The 14,014-nt window shown below is 41.6% G+C and overlaps 1 protein-coding gene across 7 annotated transcripts in view; it reads right to left on the reverse strand.

Annotated features, from left to right (window-relative positions):
- The window catches only part of DLG3 (discs large MAGUK scaffold protein 3), a 409,804-nt gene that overhangs the window by 81,805 nt on the left and 313,985 nt on the right, over positions 1–14,014 (reverse strand). For 4 of the 7 annotated variants that reach the window (XM_030208894.1, XM_030208893.1, XM_030208892.1 and 1 more), the window contains 2 exons: positions 6,939–7,115; positions 2,066–2,141 (listed from right to left, as the gene is read on the reverse strand). In XM_030208894.1, the coding sequence (XP_030064754.1) occupies positions 2,066–2,141; positions 6,939–7,115 (253 nt within the window). Of the gene's footprint in view, positions 1–1,255; positions 1,356–2,065; positions 2,142–6,938; positions 7,116–14,014 lie in introns of all 7 variants that reach the window. The other 3 variants (XM_030208889.1, XM_030208895.1, XM_030208896.1) reach the window with 1 other exon arrangement.

The following is a 14,014-nucleotide window of genomic DNA, read 5'->3' on the forward strand; positions in this document are numbered from 1 at the left end:
AACTTGCTGATATTGTGTCCAGTTATTTTGAAGAGAGTCCATTTTTTTTAAGATAGTTAAGTCCATTTTTTCTGATTTTACGATACCTTATTAGAATGTGCATCCTATTAATATTAGAACTCAGGTTAATTATCTTTTCTTTTTGTAAGAAAATTAAGATTTACTTGTTCCATCGATTCTTTTTAGTGTGTTAATACATATGACTGATGTGTTTTAGAGTTATGTAACTTTTGTTTTTAATATGTATTCAGATTATGTAAACCGCATCATACCTGACTGAGGAGGGTAGCGGTATATAAGCGTGTGTTGATATTGAAGGAGTTGAACACAAAATAATTAAAAAAATAAAAGTTGAAAAACTTAGCTGAAGTATGACAAGAGTACAGGGAACTGCACAACAGCAACAGAAAATAAAAAATCAGCAAAAAGCTTCAGTGATGCATTCAATTAGTTTGTGGATAGATGAAGATTGAAGTGGTCCTGTCTGTCATTGGCAAGCTGAAGTAGCATACATGCACGATAAGTCCCTATGCTGAGCTCCATTGCTGAGGTCAGCCATGTTGCAAGGACTGGATATGCTGCTTGTTTCTCCAAAAACATATGCATTTGAGAACCACTTGCAATTTTAGTGTTTTTCTGATGGCCAATTTCCATGGGGAAAACATTTCACTATATAGTGTGTGTACTTTACCCTCTATGGAGGCAACAGTCAAAAGGATTTCAGCAGGGAAACAAATGCTTATGCACAAAAATAATCTTTGAAAATCACTCCTTCCTCTATAGAGACAAAGTACTTGCAAAATTGATCCATCTGGAGACATTCCCCCCCAAAAACATTACACGCTATCATGCAGGGAAAAAGAGCCCATACCGGAGGTGGATTTTGCGCAGGTTTACAGAAGTATGCGCAGGGATTTATTTTTAAATTCCCACACATTACCTCCCACACTTTGGTGCTGCAGAGAATCTTTACCTCCTATACTTTGAAGGTGCAGACTGTTGTAGGATTTTCAAAAGGCCTACAAAGTTTGGAAATTGGCCTCTATGAGAGTCTGCGCACCTCTGCATCTTTCTACTTTGTGCCTCGCATTTACACCCACTTTGAGAAGCAGTACACTTCGTGTCTGTTCCTGCTCAGTAACTTGCTGCTACATGCTAGCAGAGGCAGCATACTATGCAGAAAGATGCAACAATGACTTGCTGTTAGATACTATGAGAGGGAGCAAACTTCTCTTTCTGCCCAGCTGCTACTTACGGTCCTGTCCACTGCCCTCCTGGAGAAGGTTGTCTTTGCTCTTGTAAAATGGAAACTTTCGAGAGAGGCGGAAACTCTTTTTACGTTTCGATCTGATGGACTGTGAAAGATATGGATATGAAAGGGAGGGACATGGAAAAAAAGAAGAAGGGACTTTAAAAGCATGCAAGAAAAATCAAAATGAAGATAAAGGATGGCTATGATAATGGTAATAACTTGTACAATGAAAGTCACAGAATAAATGAGAAACAAAAAAAAAAAAAAAAGAAAAAGAAAAAAAAAAAAAAAAAAACCTCATCTGTACCAAAAATGATTTCAGAAAACACTACCAATAAACCTAGCTCCATGGCCTGGGTGTTTCTAAGCAATCATTTAACCTGACCTGTTGATCTCTCACATCAAAGAGCCATGGACTTAACCTCCATTTTCTCTTCAGAGTTCATTGCCAAAATGACTGGTTTTATTTATTTATTTATAAAGAGAAAAGGATGCTCGATTCATATTTTTACATTTTCATTGATTTTTAATCACCAGAAATTGTTTGTAGAATCTTATACTTTCAAAGCAAGCTTACGCACTGACAGAGCGTTCGCATTTCTTTTCACATGCTAGTACTGCAGTCAGCTAATGGGCATGCACCAATAAGCAAAAACCACTAACCAGAGCAGCTCACATCCTTAGCACAGAAACAAAAGTCCTAAAGCTTCACATCACGACCCTCTTTCATGATGCAACATTCTCCTAGGCACTTCTAGAACTCTTTCCTCCCTGTCACCTCCCCTCCCCCAAGAGAGATACTACTATACTTACACGATTTGATTCTATCATTCCGGTGCGAGCATGGAATTTCACTGTTTTCAATCGTGCCCTTTCCTTCTTTTCCACCCTGATGAGAAAGTTAAAAAATAAATACACTTATCATCATGACCAAGATACTGGGATTCAAGCAAACATTTGTGAACTCTGAACTGAGAGCAATAGTGGCATAATTCACGGCAATCTTCAGAACAGAGTAAGAATGATAAAATGAGTGGAAATGTCTGTTCACCAAGGGGACATGCCCCCAGCCAGAGCACCATGTTTAAAACACCTTCCAGATGCTGACAAAATCCAGAAACATGAAGGATTTCAATGCCTTCAGCAGGATGGCAATGAGTGAGAGAGAAAAATCCCTTCCTTCTCAGGTGCTGCCTTTCAAGGGCCAAGCCATAAGCCAGGCTTGAACTCGATCTTCCATGAGAACTGGTCCTTGGAAAAGAAGCCACAGTCCTCTTGGCAAAGGAAGACCAACAAGGAGTCAAATTAGGTCCACGTACCGAGGGTAGCGAGGCCAATCTGGCAAGATCAGAATAGCCAATAACAGGTGCCTCATCACACTTTGATACGGTTCCTCACAGACGACTCATGAATAAGCTGAGAGGGCTGAACTGAGGACCCAAAGTGGTGAACTGGATTGGAAACTGGTTGACCGACAGGTGACAGTGGTAGTAAATGAAATTTGCTCTGAGGAAAGGAAGGTGAGTAGTGGAGTGCCTCATGAGTATGTACTGGGACCTGTTTAATATATCTGGAAACCAAAGCGTGGCTAGTTTACAAAAAATATATACCAGTCCCCTGTAAATTCAAACAGATATCTCATTCAAAGTTGGGTCCGGTGATTGATACTATTGGAGCAAAAATCTTCACACTATTTTGAAGTTTTCTACTATTTAGGCATATAAAGAGACAGTGTCTTAACCATTCTCATATTCTCCGATTTTGCAAAGGCAACCTCAGCGACGCTCATTACCAAAAATTTTTTAATTTGGCAATGTAGCTAGCGTCCACTTCTTCATTGGTTCAACCAATTTATTTGCTTTTCTAAATTTCAAAACTCTTTTAATATTTTATCAATCTAGTTACTTATCTTAAATGATCAGACCAAAGGGTTCAAATGCCCGACATGCATGTTTCGCCCTCCATCGAGCTGTGTCAAGGGCTATCCCCTAGAAATAGAAAACCCAATATATTATTATATTTTCCTAGCAAATAGAAAACCTTCCTTCATAAGTTTTCAAAATCTAGGTTATTTAACACTCTATGGATTGATTTATATAGGAAGAAGTGCTAGATCGATTAAGATCCGCTTAACGGAGCATAAATCCAGAATCACTACTCAGAATATGCAGGCTCCTTTAGTAGCCCATTGGCTAGATAAAAAACATACAGTAGACAAAATACGGTGGAGAATCTTGGAATGTGTAGGCCCAGGGGAGGAGGGAGGCTCGGTTAAAAAACTGCTAAATTATCGTGAACAATTTTATATTTTTTCTTTAAATACAGTATCGCCAGCTGGCTTAAATGCTGAGCTAGAATGGATGTCACTGATTGGATAGATTAGTGAATCCTTTACTTTAGATGTCCAATAGAGCCCGGGGGAGGATCCATGAGGTCAGAGGGAATTTAAATATTTAAGCAAGAGATGAGAACGCCGGCGCCATCTTGAGAAGGGAGAAACCCGTTATAATTAAGTAGAGCTGACGCTGGGAGAGACTGTAGGTAAGAGTTTTTGATAAATAGAGTGTTAAATAACCTAGATTTTGAAAACTTATGAAGGAAGGTTTTCTATTTGCTAGGAAAATATAATAATATATTGGGTTTTCTATTTCTAGGGGATAGCCCTTGACACAGCACGATGGAGGGCGAAACATGCATGTCGGGCATTTGAACCCTTTGGTCTGATCATTTAAGATAAGTAACTAGATTGATAAAATATTAAAAGAGTTTTGAAATTTAGAAAAGCAAATAAATTGGCTGAACCAATGAAGAAGTGGACGCTAGCTACATTGCCAAATTTAAAAATTTTTGGTAATGAGCGTCGCTGAGGTTGCCTTTGCAAAATCGGAGAATATGAGAATGGTTAATATATCTGCAAGACATTGCTGAAGGGTTAAAATGAAAAGTTTGCCTTTTTACAGATGACATGAAGATATAGCCAATAGAGTGGGTACCCCATAGAGAGCAGAAACCATAACGAGATCTCCAAAAATTTGAACTGTCAAAGGTCTGGAACGTTAAAAATGCAAAGAAGTGAAGAGTGATGCACTTGGGGTGCAGATAATCCAAAAGAGATGTATCAGATAGGAGGCATGAGATTGCTAAGCACAGCTCAGGAGAGGGACCTTGGGGTGATGGTGTCTGAGGATTTCAAGGTAACAAAACAATGCAACAAGGCAGTTGCTATGGCTAGAAGGATGCTAGGCTGCATAGAGAAGGGTATAACCAGCAGAAGAAAGGAGCTGTTGATGTCCCTGTATAAGTCAGTGAGGCCCCACTTGGAGTATTGTGTTCAGTTTTGCAGGCCATATTTTGCCAAGAATGTAAAAAGACAAAGTGAATCAGAGAAAAACGAAGAAAATGGCATGGGGTTTGCGTCACATAATGTACGAGGAGAGACTTGAGGACCGGCCTAGTGGTTAGCATGGTGGACTTTGGTCCTGGGGAACTGGGTTCGATTCCCACTGCAGGCACAGGGCCAGTCACTTAACCCTCCATTGCCCCAGGTACAAATAAGTACCTGTATATAATATGTAAGCCGCATTGAACCTGCTATGAGTGGGAAAGTGCGGGGTACAAATGTAAGAAAAAAAATTAAAAATACTGTGAAGGAAAGGAGAAACAGGGATGATAGGATACAGACATTCAAATATTTGAATGCTATTAATCTACAAACAAACCTTTTGCAGAGATGGGAAGGTGGTAAACTAGAGGACATGAACTGAGGTTGCGGGGGGGGGGGGGGGGGGGGGGGGGGGGCTGACTCAGGAAGTACTTTTTCACAGAGAGGGTGGTAAATACCTGGAATGCCCTCTCACAGGAGGTGGTAGAGATTAAAACAGTATTGAAATTAAAAAATGCGTAGGATAAACACAAAGGAATCCTGTATGGAAGGCATGGAATGAAACAGTGATTAGTTGGCAAAACTAGTAATTGAGAAGCAAAGTCAGTGTCGGCAGACTTCTACAGTCTGTGTCCAGATCGTGGCTGAACAGATTTGTATGGGCTGGAGTGGGGCTTCGATGACCACTTCAGTAGGTTGAGAACAACGCCAGTGTCAAGCAGACCTCTACGGTCTGTGCCCTGAAAATTGCAAGGACAAATCAAGATCAAGTATGCATATGTACTATCACATCATACCTTACGCTATTATTATTATTAGCATTTGTATAGCGCTACCAGACACACGCAGCGCTGAACACCTGATACAAAGAGACAGTCCCTGCTCAAAAGAGCTTACAATCTAAATAATACAGACAGACAAGACAGTTACGGGTGAGGGAAGTAATGGGTGAGAAGGGAGGAAGGAACACGGGGAGGGCAATTGTGGCAAGGAGCCAAAAGCAGCAGTGAAAAGGTGGGTTTTCAGCATAGATTTGAAAACAGGTAGAGATGGAGCTAGACGTACAGGCTATGAGTTTATCTTACTGGGCAAACTGGATAGACTGCACAGGTCTTTATCGGCAGTCATCTACTATGTAACTTATTAGGGGCTGAAGCTCGGGCCTTGGCTGTATTACAGCATCGAACCTTACTCTTCTCTTGCTGAAGAAATGATGACATTTGGAACTTTGGCAGGTTGTCATCAGGCTTAACACTGGAGCTCCCCAGCGCTTCACCACCAGATAAGATGATCACTGAACTGAGCGTCCACTTCCCTGCATTTGGCTTCTGCTGCCTGAGAAAGTCTACCTGGTCATTATCAGCTTCCAGAACATGGGTTACCGAGAGTTCCAGCTGGTGCAATTTCCCCCTTCCACACAGCTTATCCAACTCCAGGAAGACCTCTGCACTCCTGGTAACTCCCTGTTTATAGACATATTCCACAACTATGTCACCGCAACACATACCTCACTTGACCCTGAACCAGAGGGAAAAGGAGGAGCAAGGCTTGACAAACAGCTCTCACCTCCAAGTGACTTATGGATTGCTCAGTCCTTTCATTCTGGGGATGACAGAATAAACTAAATAACAACCTCATCTGCACTTCTGTGCCAGCACTTGTTCGATGGCTCCTAAAGCGAGCAGGCAACACAAAGGTCTCTCTCTTACCACACGTTGCTTGGGTCCCATTCCACTGGGACATCATAAATGCATTTGAAATGGGTTCTGCAAGCTCAAGCACAAAGCCCAGCTGAACCCCTTCCATAGCCTATTGATGGGAGGTAATAATCCAGTACTGGTGAAACAGGTGAAGCCTGCTTCCCACAAGTTCTGTCATGAAGGGGACCTGCTGAATCTTATTGGGAGCCCTTGGGCTCTCCAGCAAGGCTGGTGAAGGAACTTGGACTACCCAGCCTTCTTGCCCTCCGGAACACCCAACAAGGCACAAAAGGAACTCTAACCGGGATGGGACCAGTCTCTAGGCTGAACCCTCCTCCACAGATGCCCTACAGGGACCATGTCCTGTTCTTGTGGAGTGATTGAGGCCTGGCTTCCACTAGGTTCTTAAACTGCGCCAGATACTTGCCAAAGGGCAGACAATCATTGGGGGGGGGGGGGGTAGAATTCCCTTATTACGTTATGTTTAAAGATCAGAAACCATTCATATATGAAATAACAGGGGAAATCAGGAAGGAAGAGGAACTTTTCACATCACTGTAGAACAAGCAAGCACTAGAAAATGGCATACAAAGAGTACACTCACCGTTTCTTGCTAGGAATAACACCAATTTGTTCACTTTCACCATGAGGCGTGACTACTCTTGCTTGCCACCACTCATCATCTGAGGCGTTAATAACGTGCAGAATATCCCCATATGAAAAGCTCAGTCCTTGGCTTGGCAGACAACTATCCCGTGTTCGGTCATAGTCAAAGAGAGCTCTAAAAGAGAAAAAAAAAAAGTATGTTGTCTGTTAGTTTGGTCACACACCACTTGCACGGTATGTACAGGTGGTGACAGAATGCTTATGCAGCTTCCAGATTACTAATTACAATGACAGTTTAATAAAATAAGGACAGGAAAATCACATGCATAGATTTTCTATCACATTTCAACTTACACCCATTGAAAAATTTTGCGCATATTAGATCAATGTAATTTTCAATAGGATAGGTGCCAGGTCCATGCTCCACTTTTTCCATATTTGAACCTAATCAGTGCTCTTTTTACAGACCACTGCCAGCCAACGTTCAGCTGGCAGTGGTCAGCATTTTTAAGCTCACCGCCAGCTGTATTCCTGGATATTCAATGTTGGGCCATGTCTGCTTACTGCCACTGAATATCTAGTTATAGGTTGGACGCTAAAGCTGACGCGGTTAACTGCAATATTCAGCCCTTGACAGTATAAGCTGAACCACTTAAAGACAGGACTGCTATTTATGCAGCCCAATTTAAGAACTTATCTTATGTGGTTAAGGGCTGAAAATCAGCACTTAACCACATAAATGCCAACTTCACCCCTGGAACACCCTCAAGTTAGTCAGTTTCAGCTCAGTTGCTAACCATGAATATTAACTGGTTAGCGCCGCTGAAGTGCCACTGAATATTTGCGGTTAACAACAGACAAGCGGACTTGTGCCTGCTTAAATCGCTTTGAATATTGTCCAGTATGTTGCCAGGCTGATGGGCAAGCTACAGTTCCTATGCTTTTAGCCTTGACTGAAAAGTGCTTTAAAACACAATGGCGTTTAATGTGCGCAAGTGCAAAGTGATGCATGTGAGAAAGAGGAACCCAAATTATAGTCATGTAATGCAAGGTTCCACATTAGGAGTCACCGACTGGGAAAGGGATCTAGCTGTCGTCACTGATGATACGTTGAAACCCTCTGCTTAGTGTGCTGCGGCAGCTAAGAAAGCAAATAGAATGTTGGGTAGGAAAGGAATGGAAATAAAAAATGAGGACGTTATAATGGCTTTGTATTGGTCACCGCATCTCAAAAAAGATATAGTAGAATTACAAAAGGTACACAGAAGGGCGACGAAAATGATAAAGGGAATGGGATGACTTCCATATGAGGAAAGGCTGAAGCGGCTAGGGCTCTTCAGCTTGGAGAAAAGACGGCTGAGGGGAGATATGATAGAGGTCTATAAAATAATGAGTTTAGTGGAACGGGTAGACATGAATCCCTTGTTTAATTTTTCCAAAAATGCTAGGACTAAGGGGGCACGCAATGAAGCTACAAAGTAGAAAATTTAAAACAAATTGGAGAAAACATTTCTTCCGTGTAATCAAACTCTGTAATTCATTGCCAGAGAATGTGGTAAAAGCAATTAGCTTAGAAGGGTTTTGTAAAAAAAAAAAAAAAAAAGTGTATTTTAAGCCTGTAAAATGTATTGATTATGCTCTGAAGTATATTTATCCTACTTGGCCAGCAGGTGTAAAGCTGTTACAGAGAAAGGAATGTTTTTTCTTTAGTTTGACACAAACAGAAAGCATGAAGCAGTATATATTTCAAATCTTGTTGACTGGGCTCTGATTGGCCTAGGAGCTCATCTCATTTGGACTTTACTGATTTTGAGTTCAGTCTTAGCCCGCGAGAAACGACAGACAGATCTCTTTGCTGAGGCTTGGTGCATTATATGTCCTGACCTTCCCAGGTACTGTTTAGACAGTATATAGATGTTTAGTGCTATAATTGATCCATATTTCAGTTACCTGTTATTGCTTGCTGACTGCACATTTTTTGTTCCAGTGTGACAATAAACCTGTTTAGTTTGTTGACTGTGCTGTCCGGACTGATAAAGAATCCTGGTGGTTTGTGTGTTGGGTCCGCGAGTGCTTTTTGGGAACTGTGGGACCACTGGGAGTGTGGCCCCAGTAACCTAGAAATCAATAGGGATAATTTGAGAGCAGGAGACTCACCCAGAGGTGGTTGTGACCCAATCGATGGAGAAGGGTGCTAGTGTAGAGCATGAGCGGAAGGTGCAGGCGGACCTGAGCTGTGCTGGGGAGAGTCTCTCTAATTGGCTGCAGGGTAATCCCAGGCAGGTGGATAGGCATTTTGTGACAGGTTTAAAAAAGCTTTGGATAGCTTCCTAAAAGAAAAGTCCATAAGCCATTATTAAAATGGACTTAGGAAAATCCACTGCTTATTTCTAGGATAAGCAGCATAAAATGTATTGCACTGTTCTGGGATCTTGCCAGATACTTGTAACCTGGATTCGCCCTTGTTGGAAACAGGATGCTGGGCTTGATGGGTATCGGGCTGTCCCAGTATGGCAACACTTATGTTCTTATGTACTGTTGTCTACGTTGAAGGCACTAGACTGTGAAACACCTTACAATTCGGAAAGCAATGGAAAGCTTTATTTGCACAGGCATTTCTTTTTTAATTTATTGGCTCAGTTTGATTGATTCTGAATATGGCTCAATAGATTTTTAGGTTTATTGTTTTTTTATGTTTATGTCCATGTTTCATACTGTATATGTTTTATTGTTTGTTCCTTACCTAGAATGGAATAATAGTGCGGGTTATATTAAATGAATAAATCCATTGTGTTTTGGAGCCAACTAACCTTCTGTATTTTTGTGGATTTTTTTTTTTGGGGGGGGGGGGGGGGAAGGAAGGAGGGTAATATGGGTTTGAGGAATAGAGTTGGATACTATCCCACAAAGAAATTCTGGAGGGCCAGTGACCAAGCCTAATGTCGCATAGCTAATCCTTTTCCAAACAGCAATAGGAAGTGAAAGTATGAACCAATGTCCATGTTGCAGCTTTGCAATTTTCTCCATACAGGCTGACCTCAAGTGGACTACCAATAGAGCTACAGCTTGGACATTATGGGCCCCTGCCAATTAGAGTGTGCTTAGTAATCTCACTAAAGGGGTAGAGTCATAAATTTGATATACAACCTTTTTGTGGTACAACCAAAGCAGTTAAATTGTTTTTCTTCATATATGCACCTCAACTTATTGGAATCAAAATAAAAAAAACTGGGTGGATTTTTTAAGGACTTTAATCCACTTTAAGGCAGGGACTAAGGTTTGTTTGCAATCTCCCATACACAAGAATCTTTCACTTTTATGGGATAAGGCTGAGGCAAAAATATTGGCAGGAAAATTGACCGAAGGTGGAAATCTGGCATTTCTTTAGAAAGGAACTTCAGATGGGTGCACAGGACCACACTATTGTTAAAGGATTTGGTGTTGGATGGACTAGTCACTAAAGCCTGAAGCTCAGAATGTGTCAGAATAAGTTACCACCACCAAACATAAGACCACCTAGGTCAGGTATGTCAGATCAGACATGTAGTGCTTCAAAGACAACCTTCATTAGTTGGATAAAAACATGTAATCTCAAGACACAGCACACGGCTTGGAGGCCTGAGTAGAAGAAATCCCACATAAAAGCAATTGCTAGAAAGAGATAGACTTACCTTCAACATGGCAATGCTGTGGTGCCAATTGCAATAAAATAGACCCTAATAGAGTTGGTTTTGAGACCTGACTCTGACAAGGTACTCAAGCAGTTCTTGGGTGGGACAGGAAAAACTGTCTACAGCCTGTCTGTCATACCAGATACCAAATCGCGTCTATTTAAAATAGTATAACCGTCTAGTACAGTCCCTCCTAGAAGCCAGAAACATATCAGATATGCTGCCAGGCAGATTAAGAATAGCCAAAGTTACCTTCTCAATATCCAAGCCGTGAAGGCAAGGGACAATGTTGTGGCTACAACAATACGTCCTGAGCCTGAGTGCTCAGTTTTATGAAACTGGGGAGTTACCCGACCTCCTTAGGGAATGCTCCAAGAAAGAGGGAACCACACTTCCCTCAGCTAATATAAAGCTATGAAAAATTTTGCTTCCCAGGCCTTTCTGAGTTTTAGGAGAGTCTTCGCTATTAATGGAATCAAAGTATATGTGTACAGAAGACCTTCCCCCTAACCCATGAGGCAGGCACTTGAGACTACTCTGCCAGTGAAGTGCCTTCCTGTTATGATGAATGGTGAAGAGATCCTTGGCAAATATTCCCTATATATGGAAAAATGGTCTGAGTCACCTTCAAATGCAGGACTACCTCATGTGACAGAAACAAAAAAAGGCAAAGATCTGCCACAGAAATGGCAAATCAAAAGAAAAAAAGCAGATCAAAAAAGCCAAAAAGATAGAACAGGAGGGTAACAGAAGAAGTGGTTTATTACAAGTTACCCGACGTGGCCATGTTTCGCCCTCAGGCTGCGTCAGGGGTAAAAAAAACTAATAGGGGTAAAAAGCAAAGTGAACCCCTAAACGTAGTCATACAACCACCTTACATAAGTGCTTCCCAAGCTTACTCAGCAAACTTCACAATGCTTTTTACCCCTATTAGTTTTTTTACCCCTGACGCAGCCTGAGGGCGAAACGTGGCCACGTCGGGTAACTTGTAATAAACCACTTCTTCTGTTACCTTCCTGTTCTATTTTTTTTGTCTTTTTTGATCTGCTTTTTTTCTTTTGATTTGCTACCTCATGTGACTACAAGATCCAACTAGGTTTGTCAGGACATTGCCCTTTCCTGCCAGGTCTGTGGCCCTGAAAGACATCATATACAACATTGCCCAGTTCCACATTCTGACAGTTTCCAAACATTCCCTGCTTGTTGACGTAATACCTGTCAATATGACTGCCCATCTAAACCAGGACTATTTTGTTCGCTAACCAATCTCTGAAAGTCTTCAAGTGTTCCAAACTGCTTGTAAGTCCAGGAAATTAACATGTTGAAGTTCTTCCTGAAAGAGATCATAAGGCCTGACTGTGAAGTCACTGACGTGGGCTCTCCAGTCCAGCTTGTCTGCATCTGTGATGAAGACAATTTGTGCCAGGAGAAATTGGAAAGGTACTCCTTTCTAAGAATGGGTTAAACCATCTACCAGGACAGAGAGTCCTGTAGAGATATGAAGATTAAGTTCTAAACCTTTCGAATAGATTAATTTCACCAAGTCCGCAGAGTCCATTGGGCTTCTCTCATCTTAAGGTGCAGCAGGCAAATCAGAGGGAAACACTGTCATAAATGTCATAAAAGTAAAAGTTGTATATTGGGTCGCAGACAGAATCATGAGGCGGATCCAGAGCTCCAGAGGAAGCAATTTTATTCAAAGACCCGACACAGCCAGTGTGTTGGCAAATGTTTGCATCAGGGGTCAGTTACAAGTACAGCATGTAGCACTGTCCTCTGGAACTCCTTGAAGCAAAAGCAACGAGTAAACATACTGAGATCACCCAGCACCAGTCCCACAACTTCCTATTTCCAGCAAGGCAGGACGCTTTGAAAGGAAAAAGGTTGTGTGCAGGGGTCAGGGCACCAGAGGAGGATTGGAGTTGTAGAATTGGGTCATCCAAGCTGGCATCCAAACATGCGTTTCGTTTGACGAAGTGCGAGCCCGGTAGTCCATCGCGGGATTGTCCGTGCGCCGACTTCTGTAGGAGTTAAGATGTTCAAAAGAGTTGCTCCGGGGTGCAGGGCTCCTTGGTTCTGAGTGGCCTTTGTTGGAGGTAGATTTCTTTTTTGAGATGCGATGACCAGAATTGCATAGTGTTCGAGGGTTCCTCTTTCCCATATGCATCACTCTGCACTTGCTCACATTAAACGTCATCTGCCATTTGAATGCCCAGTCTTGTAAGGTCCTCTTGTAATTTTTCACAATCCTCTTGCAATTTAACAACTTTGAATATCTTTGTGTCATCAGCAAATTTAATTACCTCACTAGTTACTCCAATCTCTAGATCATTTATAAATATGTGAAAAAGCAGCGGTCCCACAACAGATCCCTGGGGAGCCCCACTATCTACCCTTCTCCATTGACCATTTAACCCTACTCTCTGTTTTCATGAGTCACGTTGTCATGAGTTGAGGTTGCAAGACTTAGGAGAAATATCAGGATATACTTTTTCACAGTGGAATGCCCTTCTGCAGGAGGGTATAAAGACAAAAAACAGTGTCTGAATTCAAGAATGCATGGGATAAACACAGAGGAACATTATAAAGGAAAAGGATAGAGTCCAATTAAAGGCGGGGGGAGGGGGAGTCGCTGACCTCATAACTAGTCTGAGCTTTGATGGCTGCTTTAAAGGCTGGGAAGTAAGACCAATGCTTGACAGACTTCTAAGGTCTGGGTCTGTAAATGGCAAAAATAGATCAAGATGAGGCTGGAGTTGGCTTCGATAACAACTCCAGTGGCTGGGAAGTAGGACTGCTGCTAGGCAGACTTCTACAGATGGACTGTACAGGTCTTTATCTGCTGTCATCTACTATGTTATGTTACAAGTGTTTAATCATGAAGAAGTGGAACCTGTGCAGAAGGCCAGATTCAACTCTGGCCACCTTGTTGGGTAGACGAGATGGACTGTACAGGTCTTTATCTGCTGACAATTACTATCTGTTAAAATCATACAGATATAGGCAGATCTGAGAATGTTTTCTCCACATTCCTCATGGATGGAGAGCATCTGATCCTTAAATTCTATAGTAAGTGATTCCAAAACCTGTTGCGTCTCTTGAAGACAAAAACTTATGTACTGAATCAAATTGTTGATGGGCTACAAGAGAGTTAAACTTAGCTCCCTGGAGTATCTTCTTGGTTATGCTAATATCCTATGATATTAGAAAGACACATAACATTTCACCCTTTTTTTTTTAAAGCACTGATCACAACAACTGACTGGTGAGGAAAGCTATACTTTAGTAAAGCCTGACATTTGCTCTTTTATTTCAAGATATCCTATTTTAATTTTTTTTAATCTAGTAATTCTGTCCTGCATTTTCTCTTCCATTTAATTCAGAACCAGGCTGGAATCTGCTG

The sequence above is a fragment of the Microcaecilia unicolor genome, chromosome 7 (assembly GCF_901765095.1).
Source record: "Microcaecilia unicolor chromosome 7, aMicUni1.1, whole genome shotgun sequence".
Classification (NCBI taxonomy): Eukaryota; Metazoa; Chordata; class Amphibia; order Gymnophiona; family Siphonopidae; genus Microcaecilia; species Microcaecilia unicolor.